This window comes from Epinephelus fuscoguttatus, linkage group LG22 (genome assembly GCF_011397635.1).
Source record: "Epinephelus fuscoguttatus linkage group LG22, E.fuscoguttatus.final_Chr_v1".
NCBI classification, from domain to species: Eukaryota; Metazoa; Chordata; class Actinopteri; order Perciformes; family Serranidae; genus Epinephelus; species Epinephelus fuscoguttatus.
Window position 1 is genome coordinate 13,955,774 of NC_064773.1, and position 20,423 is coordinate 13,976,196.

General features: G+C 43.0%; 1 protein-coding gene across 3 annotated transcripts in view; it reads right to left on the minus strand.

The window, feature by feature from the left end:
• Positions 1-20,423, minus strand: part of pcloa (piccolo presynaptic cytomatrix protein a) — a 93,225-nt gene that overhangs the window by 24,676 nt on the left and 48,126 nt on the right. For 2 of the 3 annotated variants that reach the window (XM_049566220.1, XM_049566222.1), the window contains exons 7-16: positions 18,147-20,214; positions 14,854-14,901; positions 14,219-14,301; positions 13,923-13,998; positions 12,308-12,433; positions 5,663-5,771; positions 3,562-3,626; positions 3,044-3,228; positions 1,221-1,271; positions 864-994 (exon numbers count right to left, since the gene is read on the minus strand). In XM_049566220.1, coding sequence (XP_049422177.1) covers positions 864-994; positions 1,221-1,271; positions 3,044-3,228; positions 3,562-3,626; positions 5,663-5,771; positions 12,308-12,433; positions 13,923-13,998; positions 14,219-14,301; positions 14,854-14,901; positions 18,147-20,214 — 2,942 coding nt within the window. Of the gene's footprint in view, positions 1-863; positions 995-1,220; positions 1,272-3,043; positions 3,229-3,561; positions 3,627-5,662; positions 5,772-12,307; positions 12,437-13,922; positions 13,999-14,218; positions 14,302-14,853; positions 14,902-18,146; positions 20,215-20,423 lie in introns of all 3 variants that reach the window. The other variant, XM_049566221.1, reaches the window with a different exon arrangement.

The window sequence follows — 20,423 nt, forward strand, 5'->3', positions numbered from 1 at the left end:
TGGCGGCTGCAGGGCTTGTGGGTGCCGCTCTCCCAGAACCTTTAGCATAACCCTTTGCCTGTCTAAAAACCCCACAGTGGTGTTTGCATCTGCACATGTCAGACTGAAGGCCTATGAGAGTGGCGGCTGCAAAGCCCACAGACGTATATTACTGCTTTTATCTGAAACAATCCCAGGAAAAAAATAAAAACACTCTCTCAAGGGACCTCAAACAGAAGAGGAGGTGGGAGTCAATTACATTACAGTGCTATCACAGTGGGAAAGGGAGCTCTGGACTTATGAGAGAGTGTGGATCGTATTGCAGGTAAATATGAGAACTATTGATTTTGACTGCACTCACACCTACAGTAGAGCTCCCATCAACGGGGGCGACATCAACACAAGTACACCAGCAACTTCATATCATTTACATGATGTTTGTGTCATTCAGGGGCTGATGAGTCCCGTAACAGGAAGTTCATATCACATACTGCTGGAACTACATTATAAAACATAGCATACGATGGACCTGATGTGTAGTGTGTAGGTGCTATGGAACTGATACCAAAGACAGGCCATGTGCTGCACACTGAAAGATGTCATGGTAAGCCAAAATCAATCGTAAATCGATTTTAAAATGAATGGAAATTAGGTTTGAGCTTAACGAACTGGCTACCTTTGTAGCCTGGATGTATAATGGGTATATCTAAGCAGGTGTATCACTCAAACTCCTTCTCTAAAGGTGGCTGAAAAAGACAGTAAACTATAAGAACAGTCACATTTTACACACTCTTTTCTTATTCTGTATCATTCATCCTAAAATGGCCTTGCTCCTGTTCTGAACTACTTAAGGTGTGCTCGCAGGCTCCAGGCCCTTGACTCACCCTCTCCCTGGCAGGAGATACACTTTAACAAACGGGTCAGAGTAGCCATTGTTGTCCCGCGGGGAGAGGTTTCTAGCCTGCAGGACGTGGACGATCAAGTTGCCAAGCTGCTTGTCGTAGTGGATTTGAAGCTGCGGAAAGAAACACATTGAATTACAATGGATTCCAATGCATCCGTGGAGAGAAACAGTGTGAGAGAACTGTGTGAAACTCACTTTATTCTGTATATTTATTCAATCTAATGTTTTTTGAAATGCGGAAAGACACAGTAAAACTAACACTGATCACATTCTGTACTACATCTAAAATATCAACAAAATTTAAACGTGGCAGAGCTCATCCTTTTGTTTCACAGACCTGGATCTCTCCGGAGACGGGGTGGGACTGGGTTTTCGTTCCCTCTGCAGTCTGTAAGAAATAAAAGCAACATGCTTAGATACCGCTGTAGGTGGATCTGGTGGGTGTTCATACTGTACACTATGTACTCTATCTACTTTGCTGTGCTTCCTGCAGTGCTTGAGGCTAATCAAGTTAAACTCTTGATGCATGTTTTACTTTTTATTTTAGGTAAATTATAAGTGGTGAATTCTAACATAACAATTCTTCGCTAAATGTTATATTGATAATAAAAGAAGAGCTGTCCTATGAGGCAGATTTTAAAGGAGCTCTATGTGATTTTCAGAGCCTATTTATGATTCAGAGGTTGTCTGCACATGGTTCTCATCATGGAGGTGGCTAAGCCGGCAGCTAACGGTGCAAACAGCACTAACAATAGCAAAAGTGCTGACAGAGCTAACGGTGTTAACAGGTGGGGAACCAGAGGACAATTTTTTTTTTCTTGGATGGTAAAGGCATGACCCTCCCTCAAACCATTTCCCTCAGTGGAAACGAAGCTTTTATTTACTTTAATTTCACAGATAAGAAACATTAAATTGTGAAGACAATACAGCCTCCACAAAAACAGCATTTTAATTCTTGTGTGTGATTTATCCTGGCTTCATATGAGCAGAGGAAATCTCCGCTTGTTGCTAAGCTAATTTATACAATGTAAAATGCCATAGGCTTGTGCTAATAATGTTAGCATGTTACATTTGTTTGGAAAACGTATAATGTATAAGACAGTTGTTTTGTCGGTGAACCTTGTGAGTTGTAATGGAGACGAATTTTGTAATGTTACCTTTGTTAAATGTTGCTGTTGTCCCTGGCTTCATATGAGTAGAGGAAAAGTCCGCTAGCCACTAGGCTAATTTATACAATGTAAATTGCCATAGGCTTGTGCTAAAAACATTAGCATGTTGTATTTGTGGGGAAAATGTGTCCAGATAAAGACAAGTGTTTGTCTGAGTTATAGTGAAGCTGATTTTTGTACTTGCGTTTGAAATTGTCTCTGTTAAGCCATGTTTAATGTGTGTTTTGAATCAACTAAACTTTACAGCACTTCATAGAAACCCCGCCACACTAGTGTTTTGGAGGTGTAACTGCAGAGTGACAAAGAGACACTCCACCGCACAAGTATAAATGCTCACAACAGCGTAGGCCATATGCGTCGGCTACGGTGTAGGCTCTGCTTAGCACTGACACACAAGTATAAATCACGCTTAAAGGGGCTAAAATTCATGCGTTCAACCGGGTGTTTCCATCAACGCTGATCAGAGCTGGAGCTGATAAATACTTGTGACTCCTGCAGTGTCATTTGACCAAGGTTTGAACGCTGATTGTAACCTTTCCCATGACATAAAGAAGCCACATGTTAGCCAGTGTTAGCAGGTTTTTTGTACAGATGAAAAGTTGCTAGATTAGTAAAATGTCATGTGACAACCTGACATCTTAGGCTGTTCATCAGCCTCTGATATAAAGCTCCTTTATCAAACCCTGTGTAATGTGTAAACAAATATGTTCCCCAGCTTTTATGTTTGAACTGGGACAACAGGAAACTATAAATAGGAAATGAGTTTAAACAGTGATAATGGCTGCCAAAGCTCCCTGGGTACTGGGAAGTTAACAGTGTTGTAAGGACTAAATGGAAACTGCAGATGTATGAATAATGAGAAAGCAATTTGTCCAGCAATTCATAATGATACTGCACTTCAGGGATGTACTGTAAGGCGTGACGAAAACTACAAATTCTTAAAAACGTTGAGCTCAATCTATTCTCAGCTGAACGTGACAAACGGACTCGCCTTGCTGCTGTGGCGTTTCTTGCTTACGGACGGTGATCCTGGCTGACCGGGGCTGGAGGTCGCAGAGGTGGTGGGGGGCAGACCGGAGGAAGAGGCGGAGGTGGGAGCCTGCTGCTGGGACACCTTCTGCAGCTCAGCCGCCAGCTGCTTGGGGTCAACACCTGGAGACCTGGGAGGTCTGTCACCTAGAGGGAGTCACACCAGACACACAAGATCATCATTACGCATCCACAGGGAGAGGGCGACAGGAAACCTTTACAGGGTGGGAGCTCTTTTTAAAACAATCTAATAGTCCCAGTGTAATGCAGACAGAAAGAGGAAATAGGCCACCATTAATACATGTCTGAGCTGGAGAAAAGAGAGAATTGTAGATGAAAGCATTATGACAAGAGAGTCTAAAAATTGCAAGAGACAAAAGTTAATTGGGAAATACTGAGAAGGCAGAGACGGCAGTGGGGAGGAAGTGAGAAGCAGCGATCACATGCTGGGATTGGAGTTATAAAAATACTTGAGCTTACTTTTGCTGTGCTCCTGGAAATCTAGGTGCTCTGAACCGTCTGACTCAGCCAGCATGTTGAGATCACTGAAACACAGGAAGTTAATGTGCCATATTATAATTCAAAGGAGAAAAAAATAAGTAGAGGAAAACCGAAGGACATGCTTTGTTCTTATGTTTTGATATGAAAAGTAAATGCACAAGTCGTATATAACCCAGTTAATCATGAGCAAGTAATTCCTGTACAACCCATGTTATCAGGAAGGCTGCGATCATGTAAACCTCTGCCACCCGGGACTTTCCCCAGGAGACTGGTGTGCGGAATCGTCTGAAATCTCTTGAGTGCTTTCAAATCTCCTACAAAGTTGCCTAGATTTGGTTCGTGTTCTCACAGCAGCATTTACAAGAGGACCAGATCAAATGCCTTGTGTGAGAAAGCTGCTCTTGACTGGTCAGAATTGCCATGTGGGAAAAATCCAGGAAGTAAATAAAACATTGAAGAAGAGTACACTTGCAAGATAAATGTGACACTTTCTAATGTCACAATGGAGGGACAACTACGCAGGTTGATTTTAGCGCTGCTCATCGTGGACTATATTGCTGTCATTGTTCATTTTAGTCAAACCATACAGTTTGAAAACGAGGCGCGGCTCCAACTAGAAAACAATGTTTTGATGCATTGGATGTGCTGAATGTGCATATTAAGGCAGTACAGGAGGAGGTGCACATTAATAATCCTCCAGGACTGTAACATGCTCATGTTTAACCCAAACAATGTGTCATGTGACTGCAGTTGGTTCGGATCCAGGTCGGAACACGTTCTCACCACAAACGAACCGCACCAGAGTTTGTTTGAAACCGGACCGAGACCACCTCTTCAAGAAGGTCTCAGTCTGGTTGTTTTGGTGCACACCTGAGTGTGACTGCTGTGTTCACACCCGCCCAAACGAACCACACTTAGGGGGCAAATGAACCTGAATTCAACTGAACCGAACCAAACAGGGCAGGTGTGAAAGCACCCTTAGGGTACGTTATCACCATGTTTCTTTCTCCTGTGTGACTTTACTTGCCGAAAGCCTGGTTTACAGTTTTGTTGTGTGTCCATATTTCCGTATAGTATACAGTGTGCAACCCTAGTGTTCAGTGCAAGGAAATGCATCTCTTTTTGGACGTATAGAAACGAAGAATAAACGAGATATAAACCAAACCTACACGACTTTACCGTAAGTAGCCTGAGTTACTTTAAGTTAAGTACATAACGTCATTCAAGGGGCGTTAATTAATTTGCGATTATAGGAACCATTAAAGGTGCTGTATGTAAGAATGTGGCCAAAACGGTTACTGCACTCAAATTCAAAATACTGCTGCGAGTCGTGTCCGCCCCCCCTCCCCTACAGATTCGGGGTTGCTGGACAGCCTCACGCTGGAGACTGATTTGTTTGCCCATGGGCGGCTGCTGTGGCAGGGCCGCGTCGCCACGTCCTTGATCTTCGGTTTTCCAGCGGACCGTTCGAGCAAGTCCGGTTTCTCTGCTGCTAACGCTGCTGCCAGGATACAGCGGAGGAGGAGCCGGCTGCTAATGCTATGTAGCGGGACACTGCTAACGCTGCTTGCCGTGCTGCTGTAGCTCAGTCATAACTGTAACTGATGCTGAGACTCTACTGACTGCGTGACTGGTAGACGGCGGTGGGTGGCGCAACAGGCCAAAACACAAATTCAAAACATAAACATGATTTGCGGATTGTAAAAATGTTTTTTAAATTCAATCAGATTAAATCAGATTATATTTTAAAGGTGGATGTTTTGTAGAATTGAATGTGTAATTTGGAATATTAAGCTTTTGCAAGTCATGGTAATGAATGGAAAAAAGAAAAAAATAGTACAGGGAGACGTCAGGGAGATAACGAGACAGGAAATGTAAGAGAAACAATAATTATATTAGGAAGATGATGGATTCAAGGTACACTTGAGGGTAATCATCACCCTCAAGGTACACTTGAGGGTGATGATTACAGTGAAAGAGTGATGCTGAAGGAAATAAAGAAATAACAGGAGGATGAGTACAACGAACTAAAAATAGAACGCAGGAGAGAAAGATAGAAAGTGACAAAGATTATACTCACAGTCTGACACACACTTCTGCTTCATTGCACGGCTGCCCGACGAGCCCTTGCACCTCTTCGTAGGTTTTCCCCGTCAGAAGAACACCATTCCACTCCAGGACTTGCATTCCTGTACACAAGTATTTACACACACAAGGAAACAATCAAAAATACAGTACACTGAATGTCTGAAGCAAACGTTTCACCTCAAACCAAAACCAAAGCCTTGAAGTGAGCAGACAGAGATCAATTCATAAGGATGAGGAACAGACCAGGGTCTAACATCCATCCCTTGATTAGATTCACAGGGAAAAAACAAGCTTCTTGTACTCAAACGTCGTATGCATCAGACTGCAAGCCAAAACTGGAGCGATAAATGCTGCTGAAAGCCCAAACTGCAGCTGTGTGACAAAGCTGCTTGTGGAGCGTTCGGGCGCAGAACTGGGTTAAAAGGAATGTGAAATTGACCCCTAAAAAACTATCATTAACAGGACAACATTTTAAATATGATGCATTATGGCCTGGGAAAAACACAGAAAACCAATAGTTTCAAGTTGAGCAAAAGACAAACCGGCCATTTATTTATATTTAATACAGCAGTGAGAGCTCATATGAATCCACACGGCACTGCAAACACACGGCATCCTCCAAAACACACCCTGCCCACTGGCAGGACTTACACGGATTGAAACAGCTCATCAGGAGGGTCCGTTTGCGACGATACTCTCGAGCTGCATGTGTGAGTGACAAGGGAAGCTACTGTAGTTTCTCCATGATATCATTCATGCCAACCCAATCGCCAGAAAAAAATGTTGGCATTGTACGTTTCTGCATATGCATATGTTACATCTGCATGTTAATATGTACAGTTAACAACCCTGTGGTTCAGCACATTCTCACTCCCACCTCGTCACATATCAACATTTGGTCATGGACGTTCCACGTCCAGATACGACATGGAAGGTACCCTGGGTGCGTTGGTTGTTGATGTTCTGGGATGCTGCATCAAGTTCTGCCTGTTATATGCATTGTCTTCTTTACACTTCGGTTTTCACAGGAAAATTAACGTTTACATACAGTCTCTTTCAAAATAAATGCACTACGTCAGTACAACAATGGCAATTTATGTTTTTTTTCACCCTAACATCTAACGCACGTGGTTAGGTTTAGGCAACAAAAACACGTGGTTAGGGTTAGGAAAAAAAAACAGGGTTTGGCGTTATGATCTTACAGGACACAAACACCGCTCTCCTGGGTGAAAGTCGCTGCTGGACCCACCCACCACCCCTCCAGCCCGCCCTTCTCAGACTTTCACCGCCTTAACTGTCGTTCTTGTCTCACTACGTTCCCCCCGATGCTGCCAAGTGCCGTTAAACCACTGGCATCTGGTCGCGTATGATGCTGACGTTTAAGGACGGCTTCTTTTGTCAGTGTCTGACTCAAGTCACTGCAAAGATGCCGGAAAAGATGTTTTGGCTTAAAACACCCAGTTTGGGGGTCACTATCCCGGCAGCAAAAGCAGCAACATCTATGCAAAAGCAATCACTTTTAGAAGCTGCTGGAAGTGAGGGGTCGCTACAAAACCCCCACCTTTGGCACCTAAAAAGCCGCTGGGAACAAAGCAATGACTCGCTAAATCACAACCTGTTTTGTTGTTGGTCTCGAACAGTGTTCTGCAGTGGTCTACAGCTTGATCGGCATCTTGTCTAGGTGTCATTCCATTGACCGTCCCCTCCACCTCCACGTGAAAAAGGCAGTTTATATATTATGTAATGCACAGGACATAATGTAACATATTTATGGTTTGGAGAAACATACAATGCCAGTATTTTCTTCTGCCGACTGAATTGTCACACTTTATGGTTGAATGTGAGTTACAGTTTGCACACATTTAAAGAGACTTGAACTCTGGTGATCAGAAAAACAGGCATGTATTCATACACTTAGCGTCCCTCTGTGACAGTAAGCCTCTGACAACATTTCTCCATATTCACACCACGGAGGGTGAGGCGCCGTGTTCCCACTGGTGGAACCAAAGTACTTTGCAGCCATTCTGCTCAGTGTTGATGACAGGGTTACGGCTGTTATCATGGTTGAGCTGTCCTCGCAGCTAACAACACCGCAGATGCATCTTGACTCTTGGACTGCGGCGATCATGAACAGCCTCGGCCTATACCTTTGACTTGTGTCTGTACATGGAATGATAATGTGTGAGACAAGCACAGAGAGGGCTGGACGACAATTGCAGAGACAGAATAAGATGACAGTGAGATGTAGCAAAGGATTATAGCAAGAAGCAGGGTAGAGATGCATATGAAACTTTACTGACCCAAATGTTTCCTTGAGTTTATTAGAAGGAAATTATGCTTAATTATGGGTGGGCTGCTTTGAGTGACAGGCTGTCTGTCAATAGTGTCCTTGACTTCTTAGTCAGATCCACCCCTTGCCCCTCCACTGCGACCGTCTCTTGTCCAAATATGGTCACTTCTGGCTCAAAAAACAACCAAGACAGCAACAGCCAAAATGCCTTTTTGGTCCACAAACCAATGGATGACGTCTCGGTAGCTATGTATATTAGTTTTACGGTCTGTGGTCAAGAAACTAAGTGTTGATGATAGTAAAAAATCTCTTGCTCTTAAAGGATAGGGCAAGTAGTTAAATAAAACCAATGACAATCTAGCTTACTTAATGGAGAAGTCCATGGTATAGGTTGGCAGTCTGAAAAGAATCCGAGGCACTCTGCTTTTTCCTCATGTTTGATTCCTTGGTTTTTCACTCTGCTTGGATTGATGGACTTTTCTGTGTTTTCCCTGAATGGATTTATCTGCCTTCGCCGACTACCTTCACATGTACGACCCCTGACCTCCTCAGTTAAGATTTGGATACAAGAAACGGTTCTTGACGTTTGTGTTTCTCTCTGCATATGGGTACCAGTTATGTACTAAATCATTACATACAGGGCCTGGAAAGTGAACATTCCTATAAAGGGTGAGGAAGGTGTACTTTCAAAGGCTAATGAGGAATCACCCTAGATAATAAACGTCCAAAGCCATATCAACAACAGTACTGAACACTGAGAGGAAGGTATAATGTAAAAATACACAGAATAAATCACTCTCAGTAGAGTCAGCACCTCCAAGTCTGAGGCCATGGTCCTCTGTCGGAAACTGGTGGTTTGCCCTCTCCGGGTTGGGAGAGAGTTACTGCCTCAAGCGAGGGAGTTCAAGTATCTTGGGGTCTTGCTCACGAGTGAGGGTAGAAGGATTGGCGGATTGGTGTGGCTTCTGCAGTGATGCGGGCACTGCGCCGCTCTGTCGTGGTGAAGAGGGAGCTGAGCCAGAAGGCAAAGCTTTCAATTTACTGGTCCATCTACGTCCCAACCCTCACCTATGGTCATGAACTCTGGGTAGTGACCGAAAGAATGAGATCGCGGATACAAGCGGTGGAAATGACTTTCCTCCATGGGGTGGCTGGGCTCAGCCTTAGAGATAGGGTGAGGAACTCGGACATCCGGAGGGAGCTCAGAGTAGAGCCGCTGCTCCTTTGAGTCGAAAAGGGTCAGTTGAGGTGGTTCAGGCATCTGATCAGGATGCTTCCTGGGCGCCTCCTGTTAGAGGTGTTCTGGGCACGTCCCACTGGTAGGAGGCCCCGGGGCAGACCCAGAACACACTGGAGGGATTACATATCTCATCTGGCCGGGAACACCTTGGGGTCTCCCAGGAGGAGCTGCAAAGTGTTGCCAGGGAGAGGGACATCTGGGGTGCTTTGCTTAGCCTTGGTCGCCCCCACGACCCAGCCCCGGATAAGCGGATGAAAATGGATGGATGGATGGATGGATGGATGGAGCAACAATAATATGAGATGCAGAGGAAGAAAGACAAAACTACTGATGTTATTTCATATTGAACCAGGAGTGATTAATCCTCATTAAGCGACAGAAAGCTAATTTTTCTTACTCATTTTAAAAGATTTGTTCTGTATTGGGTTTCGTTGACACACTGGCAGCGTGGCTCCTGGGATGGTAATGTTGAACAGGTGTGGATTGCTGTGAAATTTGCTACAGATTGCTGTGAAACCTATTGCACATATTGGAGGTCCTCAGAGAAGAAATTCTAATAACTTTTGGGATCCTCAGACTGTTCACTTGGCACCATCACGATGCCCGAATTTGAATCTGCAATACCTGCAAAACTAATAAGGTTCCTGCCAGCCTCAGCTGCGCTTTGTGTTCGGTGCTAATTTCCAAATGGCAAATGTTAATATGACGAACGCAGTGAACAATGCCTGCAAAACATCTGCATGTTAAAGCATTGCTCGTGTTAGCATTTAGCTCAAAGCACTGCCGTGTTTAATTAGTAGATGTATCATTTTACAACAGGGATCTCGTAACTTCCACTATGTTGTAAAAAGCCCCAATATTTCACAATGGTTCCCAACTGGATTTGTTTTATTTGTATTTTTTCATTAAGAAGTTTTTACTGGAAACATTTTAGAATGTCCTGATACAGACATAGAGGGAGGAAAAGAAGAGAAAAGGCAATGTGAAAAGAAAAAAGGAAACGGAGAGAGACACAAACAAGAACAGAAAGTGCGAGGAGATTTGCCCACGCTCACACACACACACACACACACACACACACACACACACACACACACACACACAGACAGATGGATAGCACACTACCCAGGTCCAAACCGAGCCGTAATTCTCCCTCTCCCTATCTCACCGTCCATAGATCACCAGCGTGGCGGCCTCAAAAAAGCGCGGGGCACAGCTTTACCGATTGTCTGACGCACTCGATGTGGCTCAACATGGAGATTAAAGGGGACTGTGAGCACACAGATGGACTGGGAGGGTGAGAGAGGGTTAACTGCTCCCAGACTCCCCCATGTGAAATCAATACCACCTCATGAAATGTGTTCCCGTTAATATACCACACAGCAATTTATCCTGAGGTGGCGTCAGTGAGAGGTGTGTAAGGGTGAACTCACAGGTCATACATCTGTGGGTTAGTGCGCAATGGGCACATGGCGAAATAGCTAACTGTGGCAGCTGGAGTTTCGATCGTCTGTACATGAAACAGTAGTAGAAAGTCCGAGAACAGTCTAGGACATAAGCTCTTGTAAAACCACATTGTGATGTTTTTAAACTTTGGTATTTGTATGAATCAAATAAAGGAGATATACCACACTGCATGGCAGGTTTTGATATGTTTCCTTAGACTGATCAAGGTTATTGTCCCCTGTTTACAGTCTGTGCTAAGCTAAGCTCATCTTCATTATGAACGTCACCCAGTCGTCAGAATAAATTTTGGCATTGTACATTTTTGCAAACCACAGATACACATTTGTACGTTTCATTTGTTGAATTTGTATGTTTCATATCTAGCAGATACCTGTTGCAGCTCATTCCCTCTTCCAACTCGTCAAATACTGATGCTTGGTCTACGACCCTCGCCTGTAGACACCAATGCACAGAGACACTCTTAGTGGTATTATGACATGCCAAGGAGCAGCAGCACTTTCTGGCGCAACTACTGTAGTATAAAGAGTGAGAAAGTTTGCATAAGGCGGAGAGAGCACACCTCTCTGCCCTTCCACACGCTTGCGTGAAAAGACTTAAGGCAAAGAGAGCACACCTCTCTGACCTTCTGTATGCCTATGTGGAAAGCCTGAGGCAGAGAGATCAAACCTCTCTGCCCTTCCATGCGCAAACGAGGAAAGCCAAAGGCAAAGAGAGCACACCTCCCTGTCCTTCCATGCGCCTACATGTAAAGCCTATGGCAGGGAGAGCAGCAGCAAAGACCCCCCAGGAACAGAACAGAGCAGCATCAATGACAAACAGAAATGACATTAATAAGTCAGACACAGCATGAAAAGGAGGAGCTGGGGTGGAGGCAGGTTTCAAAGCATCTTGCAGAGGAAGCAGCAACAGTAGGCAGGCCAGAGCAGTTTAAATAGGGCGCCCTGAATGAGATTCACTGGTTGGTTACGTAGAAAGGAACCATGTGATCTATCAGCTGACTCCCTTCCATCAGTCAGCTGCTCCATCAGTTGATTGGGCTGTTTGAGATCAGCTGATGTAGCTGGGATGTGAGCTGAGCTTGTCCTGCCTGAACTAACGCTATGCTCAATGTGTTTTAGGTAAATTCATTTTGAAAAAGACTGCATGCATTTATGCATTTGCGTCCCTTAACATCCAACACTGACACAGGAGGCTACCTAGCGTGTCATATTTTGACATGTCAGGCTGCTGACCATGCGCTGTTATCATCATCATTAAAAAATAGCCTGTTTTGTCAGCTTTTTTTGTTTGTTGGTCTCGTCTGCTGCCATATGCTGCCATTTTGCCGAGGTGTCACATCAAAAATCCCTCCTCCCTCTTACTTGGTTCATACACATGTAACCTGAACTATCTCACTTTTGAAATGTCGACATGATTCATATGAAACGTACAAATTTAACTGTGGTTTACAAAAAACATTCAATGTCAAGATTTTATTTCGGTGACTGGGTGGCATAAAACCTTGCAAAAGAATATCCTTTCTGGTTGATTTTCTTTATATCTAGCCAACAAATTATGCTGATTTTTAATTTATTGTAATTTATTGATTCATTCATTTATTTATTGCACAAGGGGAAGTTTAATTTGGCAACAGAGCTTACCTTCGAGAATCTTCCCTGTTTGTTCTGCAGCTCCTCCTGGTAGCACTTTGGCAACGTAGGCTCCGATGTCTCCATTACTGCCTGGGACCTCTTTCCCTCCAACTACACGGATACCCAGACCATTTCCTGCTTAGGACCAACAACAAAGAAGCGGCATCATTAATTAGTCTATAGCATCATTGGCATTTAGAAAGAATTATAAAGTATAGACATATATATAGTCTGCCCTATGAAGCCAAAACACACTGACTACAATGGGGCTAATGAAAGGTCTACAGTTGACCTTAAGAATACAACAGTTTACGTACTGACTTATATCACTGTTAATACACGTTATATGTATTTAAATGATGAATAAATGTATGTTTATAGTTAAACATATTTCAATGTGCCATCTGATACCAACCCCACTAACTGACCCCTGCTAAATGTGCTAAATTTTGGCGATGGAATAAGGAAAGCTGCCTTTTTTTTTTTTTTTTTAAATGCTGTATTCAAATATTTCCTATACTGTCTTTAAATTACATAACTTGTGTATGACTGGAAAACTGAGTTGACAGCCTTATACTCTTTATGCTATTTCAGATCTGCACACAGTTTGACCAGTATTTAATTTAAGTAGCCTCAAAATTAAATTAATAAATTAAGAAAACAATTAATTGTTCACCCCTAAATTGAACTACTGATTGAATACCATGCAGTCAATATTTAATTTTTCTTTTTTGTGACTACCTCTGCTTTCCAAAAAAGAAAATAAGGTCTTAACACAGAGTAGATACAAAATACATGTGGAAATATGATTAACTGGATTATATTTGCAGCCACTGGGTGTGGATGAGGGGCCCACTTCTGAAAATGCTGTCCCCCTGCCCATATTTCCTAACACTAGCCTGCCAATTATTCACAAATCCCTTGACAGGTCACACATAAAGAACTTCACCTACACAGAGGGACAACCCCCCTTCACTTTTTACAGTATTTAACACGGTTGTGGAAGCAAGAACAAAATGACTGAGGCAAAATGACTCAGTTCAGCAGCGGGTCCTCGTAAACAAAACGTTTCCTTTGTGGGCTGTCTGTTAATTGCGTAAGATAATCCTGAGTGTGAGGGATACGCCATTTTGAGCATTTGCAATGACTGATGAGCGTGGAAAAGAGCCAAATCAAAAGGGAAGCCAGGAAATGAAATGTCTGCCTGCTTTGAGCCTGGAGGAATGGTGTGATGGAACGTAATGGCAGGGGAAGTGACTCGCCAGTTTGTTGAGATCTGGCATGAATATCAAGCAAACAGAATGCATGATGCACACTTGTCATGCTCTGCGGAGCTAATGGGACGTCATGATCCATATTAATGTGTACTTTTTACTGTCTTCATCTTTATTTTGAATCTATTTCACGATCATTTAAATTCAATTGGGGGAAACAATGCGCATGCTGTAAACAGTGCATATTTGATGCAGTGAGTAAGCAACGGGGTCAATAAAATCTGATGCATGCATCACTGTCAATAATGCATTAGCTTGTAATACATGCCTCTTTAAATCCACATTATGCCACTCTTTGCATGCTGCTTTTGTTGTTAGTGGATGAAACGTAGTAAAGTGTGGTACTGTACCTGAGACACTGCGATCTTTGGGATCCCTCTGCAGTTTGACCCTGAGGTGAGGGAAGGGGTAGTACGGGCCTTTTCCCTGTGACCCATACACAATGGTGAGATGTCATGTATGTACAAGGTAAATGGGAAACAGTTCAGTATGGAAGCTTTGCAACATGGACATATATGCGGCATTTAAGTGCCTCGCGTTATCATGAACGTACATACCACATATAGATATCCACGTGAGTGTGGATGCATGCAACAGTACATGTGAGAACTTGACATCAGTATATGCGTGTCCCCCCCCCCTTCACCTGTCTCTTCTCTTGTCCGTTCTCTGGCCGTCCGTCTCTTGGCTTGTCAAACCAGTCTGTCTCCTCTCGTCTCAGATGGTAGGCTTCAGGGATAAAAACAAGCACGACTTTAGAGTCAATCTGAGGAGACAATCCATCACACTCTATGGGATGGGTGTCTTCACTTCATATAAAGGCTAATAATTGCCGTTAAGCAAAATTATAGTCATAAAAAGTGCAGTATACTAATCAACTAATAAAAATTAAAAAAAGAGGAAAAAAGGGGCATAAAAAGAAGTATTTAATTTTCTTGCGAAAAGGGGAAAGGATGCCAAGCAACACATTTTTCACAGATATTATAAAACAAGCAGAAAAATATGCAGTTCGAGAGTAAATCAAAACAGTATTAGTACAGTAGCATAATCTAAACCTTTGGTGCAGTAATTTTCTCTAAATGTAAATGTTAGCTATGTCTTTTAATAAATTGTTAGTAAAATTAGTGTTTATTCACTGAAAGTTGTTTTAACCATTGCAAATTAAGGTGGTATTTATTCCTTATTTGGTCATCATTTCATGGTGATTATGGTGCATTTGTGTGGTGCGGGTTAATGTGTTAATAGCTAATGCATGACTAGAGAACTGAACTAATACTCTACCATTGGTCGCATCGTCTCTGTTCAAAGCCACCAGGGAATCACTTAGGGCTGGAATCAAGGCAAATGGGTTTATATTGCAAAATGATGGGTTCCAAATTTCTTAACAAATAGTTATGTTGCATTCAAGACTCCTCAGAACACTTTATTAAACAATGGTTCCTCTATTAGAATCTGAACTTACTAACACTGTCACATTTTGCATCCCTTTTCAGGACTGAAATGCTCTCAGCTCGGAGACTAATCAAGTCGTTGCTGTGTAAGTGCCCCATAAAACACGTTAAATAATGTGATAAAGTGGTTTTAGTAATAACTGGAGTACGCATCAACAATATATTGCATGTAAATTAAATTGATGTTTTATGGTTTTTACCAGGCAAAACAGCAGTAAACTGAGATCTACCCAAAATTCATGTTCTTGCTTAATTAAAAAAAATTTCAAAAATATATATTTTATATAAAAACAGTGTCCTTTGGGGGAAAAAGAGAGAAAAAAATAGAAAAATCTAAGTACATGTTTGCTCAGCAAATTATCATTTCAATAGTGTTCTTGTAATATTATCATTATTGTTTTTTATCAAATTGTTTCCTTTTAAAACCAAATATACAGAAAATGCAATACAACCTTTAGGAAATTCAGTTTAAGGATGTTTTCACACTTGGTCCTTTCCAGCCCTCTAAGCAGACTCAAGACTCATTTTTTAAGGCATATGTGAACACTCCAAGAAAACTCAGACCCCTTTGCAGCGAACCAAACTCAGACCACCCCGTTCAAGTTCATGGGGAGGTTCACTTAACCTGTGCCATGTGAACACAGGTTCACTTCACACTGCTCCTTGCCATTGTATTTAGCCCACTAGATCACAATCAACTGCACTGGGACGCTTGGAAAAACAGACAAAACCATGTTGGCTTGTAATGCTTGCAAGGAGGCAGGACGAGGAGTAGTTTGGTCCACAGAAGATTCTGCACGTCTCCAGATGTGGAATGCAGAACACGTCAAACGGCAACAGTGTACAGCAGAAAAACGGTAAGGTTTTCCTCCAATTTTAAGTTTAACTAAAGGGAAGGGGCATCATAACTGCAATGCAGTGCTACGTCAAAGCAAAAAAAAAAAAAAACTACTGCTGTGTCTCAAATCACATACTTTCATGAGCACACTTCCATGTAGTATACTATGAGCACTATGTACTTATTGGCGTAGTGTGCAAATTTCGACAGGGTAGTGTTGTCTCAAACCAAACACGGCCGTTGTGCACTCACCGGAATGTGACAACTGCAAATTAGCAAGTTAGCAAACTAGCATTAGCATTCGCGTTATCGTTCGCAGTGCCAAATCATTACAGACTGCTAAATTAACCAGTAAACATACTGCTGGCTTATACCCAACAACAGTATAGTGGTGCTTAGTGTAAAAAACAGATGTATTTGTACAATGCAGCGACGTTCACGGTCGCACAGTCCTCGGCCCCCATTTCCAGTTTGAAAAGTGGTCCCTCCCCTTCTGCTACGTAGCTAAAATGGCGACCATTAAGTGCGAGAAGTTTCCATAGTTCCACACTCAACTTCTTGACCGTTTTGAGTGCACCATCCGGGTACTCATAGTGCACTGCATTTTTCCATATTCCTCAGTGTGAACGCGCTTATGCACTCAAAATAGTAAATGTAAGTAAGTAAGTACAGAAGTGCGCGATTTGAGACACAGTATATGTCAATATATAGTGGAAACAGAAAAAGGACTGAGGCCCCATTAGAGCTGAAGTTGACCAGAAAGAGAACAGAGTCCTCTGAACTGAGTCCCTTTTCTGTTGGTCCACTTTTTGCTCCACTGTAATTGGACTGAGTTTGGTTCATTTAAAAAGGACTATATGTGAAAACACCCTAAATAAACTGTTTAAAAAGGTTAATATGGCATAAATGTATTCCATGCAACATAAAGACATCGATGTATCACAATACATACAAGCAAGTATTCACGACAAGACATGCAAGTTAAAGATGTATATTTATTACACACATATAACTGTTGCAAACAGATATCATGCATTTCAATAAAGTATGACAGCATCCTGATTTAAAGGTCCAGTGTGTAGGATTAAGGGGGATACATTGACAAATATGGGATATAATATTCATATCAATGTTTTCATTAGTGTATAATCACCCAAAACTGAGAAATATTGTATTTTTCGTTGCCTCAGATTGATTTGCTTACATCTGCATAGGAAAGGGGTCCTCCTCCATGGAGTCCACCATGTTGTTTCTACAGTAACCCAGAAAGGACAAACCAAACACTTGCTCAAGATAGGGCTGTATTGTTTTTTTTGCATTGGCCACAGTAGTTCTCCACGTGCTTGGCACACAGGAGAAGTTTCAGTTGGTTGAAATATGCAACTTCACCACTAGATGGCACTAAATCCGACACGCTAGCCCTTTAAATTATTGTCTTTTAGGAAGGGTCATCTTGCCTATCGTTTAGTATCATAAAAGTTTAACCCCTACATATATTTATACACTTTAATATTATGTAAGTAAAGCAACACGAACCACATTACTCATCAACTACTGTAGAATCCAAAAATATAATTCATATAATATTGGCTGCATTATTACAATATACTGTAATTTTGAGGAGTAATAGTAAAAGAACTGGTTTAACTGAGAGATATCTGTACCAATTATGTAAATTGTGTAACTGGGGGAGGCACTTTTTCAGTTTATCATTTGTGTGGGGGAGAAAGTTTCCAAAATCTGACCTAAATTGTGAAAGATTTTTAAGCCTTATATGCTTAACAAGCAGAAAATGAAAGACCGTGAAAATCTTTAAGTGTTGAAAGAGCTACAAATGACAGCATGCAGACTACCACAAGTGAGCAATTGCTATTTGAGGAGGGGAACCTCCCACACAATGTAGCCGTAACAGAAAGTTAGACTGTGCGGTGTCATGCAGTGCACTAATATAGGAAAGTGTTACACAATATCTGGAATGCAGATGGAAAAACAGTACATGCATTAAGATACATTCAAGCAAACCCTATAAGACATAGAAGTGTACAAAGGCATGCATGCACACTAAATCTCAAGTAAGTGACCACAAGTACTGACACCAGAAAACAAAAAGAGGATACATTCACCAGAGTTAAGGTTAGACACATGCAGACTTTGAATAAACACAAAAAACCTAAGTATTACACACATTAGTAATGAATGCAAGCAAGACAAACCATAACCAGACACTCTCAAGGATGAGATATTAAAAAGGAAAAGAGCGACAGTGTGACAAGTCTGTTTTTTACCTTCACTATCTGACATGGTGCCCTGAAGGTCATCCAGTAGCACATAACCCCTACCCCTGGTTGGCTCTTCCCTGATATGTTGCTGCTGGGAGTCCTGCAACGATAAGCAGGAACCAAACTGGTCCCTTGAATCAGCTGAGATGGGTGGCAGAGGTCCCGCTGACGCACGGGCCATGCCCATAGGCTGCCCAACGGGGCTCAATGGACTCTCCTCCTCCGAGTTTTGGGCCACTATGGGTATTCGGCCACGACCACTTTGCACAATGGGAAGGCTGGTGGGTTTGGTCCGACCAGATGGGGTTTGATAGCTGGGTACATCTCCGGATGTTTCGCCGTCCCCTTTAAGCCTCAGTGAGGAGCTTGAGGGGTCTCTTTTGATAGACAGGTCCAAGCCATAGCAGGATGTGGGCCTGGATGAGGGTCTTGAGCGACTACCGCTAGGATAGGCAGAGTCCAAACCCAAGCTCTGGCCCAAGTTCAGTGACCCGGCCAAGTTGGCACCCAAGGTGGACCCTAGGTATTTCTGTTGCTCAGCAATATTCTTACGAAGGCCGAAAGTAATCTCATCTTGCGAGAGCCGGCTAGATCTTGCCGATGCACTGGTTGACCCAAGATAGCTGGTATAGTCTGTCTCCAAAGCTCTGCTGTCTGTCATAGAAGAATACTTTGAAGAGATCTTAGGATCTAACAATGGAGTCTTGTGTTTTTGGTACAACATGGATGCTGGGAGTTGTTTAGCCGCTTGTTTCTCAAGAGTAAGTCGACTGATGCTGTACTTGTCTGTCTTTGGATAGTGTCTTTGGGAGTAACCAGAGATGCTTGAGCTTGGGGTATAGTAGTGCTGGGACAGGCCTGTCAGTTGTTCTAAGTTTTCTGTCCCACCTGTACTTCTCCTAAACTCTTGCTTGAGCTGCTGCTTCAGGAGTTTCAGTTCATACGGCTCCTCCATTGTATCCTCTTCATCAGGGGTCTTTCCAAAAGTATGGAGTCTAGAGGTGGATCCCAGATAGTCAGTAGACCCCAGATCTGCAGCACTTCTGCGCAGCAGCTTCTCTGCCTTGGCCAACTCCCTCTCAGCCAGACTGTAAGATGAAGACAGACCTGTGGAGCCCTTAGCCAGTTCTGCAGCATCTTCCAGCAGCATGTAACTCCTAGGTGTATGGTGATCTACATCTGTGTAATAGGAATCGGAGACAGCTGACATGGGGCTACGTGCTATACTTCCCACTTCCAAGGCTCTGAGGTCAAGGTGGTTACCATATTTGTCATACTTGACTCCCAGGTAAGCTGATGATGTGGGATCAGGCTGGCGGCTAATGACATCATACTTGGTTGCATCCAGCTCTGAGAGGAGGGCGGCTTGTCTGGCGGCTTTCTGCTGCAACAGGAGCATCTGGTGGTAACTCTGCTGCTGGGAGCTAGTGAGCGATGGGACAGAGGAGTAAAGAGAATGAGATTGGTAGGACTGGGTAGGTTGGTAGAGAGACTGCTGGTATTGGCTTTGATTGTATTGGTACTGGGAGTATTTTCCATACTCATGCTTGGTTTGAGGTGGGACAAAGTCATCCAGTTCTGACTGGGGAGCTGTCCTGGGACGTTCAAGACCATGACCTTCAATCTCTTCATCTTCACCAGCTCCAAGCCCACCTCTTGTCTCTCGGATGTTACTAACCTCACTGTCCGACATGTAGTCTCTGTCCTCTGCAACACTCTGTAAATAGGCCCTTTCCCTCTTCTCTCTTTCTTTCAGCAGCACATCTTTTCTACGATTAATACCCATCTCCAAGTACCTAAGCTTGGCATCAATCTCTTTCTCTTCCTCATCTAACTCTGCTTGTCTTTTGCGGAGCTTGGAAGACTCACGTTCCACCAGATCTAGCTCACGATCAATGTCTTGCAGGATCTTGGCACGTGCCATGTTGGAATTGCGGCACATTCTTCTGCGGGCCGAGCCAGTGCTGTATGCCGTCTGGCCAGTCGTTGTTGACTCATCCTCTGATGGTGGATTGGGGAGAGTTCTCTTCACCTTCTTTTGAGTGCCTGTTGGTGTGCCTCCTGAGCTTTTCCCCTGTAGGAGGAGTAAACAAAAAACTGATTAGGACTGTAGGAATTCAAGCAGGTTTCTTAATCCTCAAAATAAATGAGGCAGCTGGTTATGTGTTCCAAAGAATTTGAAAAATGGCTTTCTCTGAACCTCATTACTCAGATAAAATTAACCTGAGATGACTGCTAAGGGCATCAACTAAAGCCATGACTATAAATTAGGATATGACCATG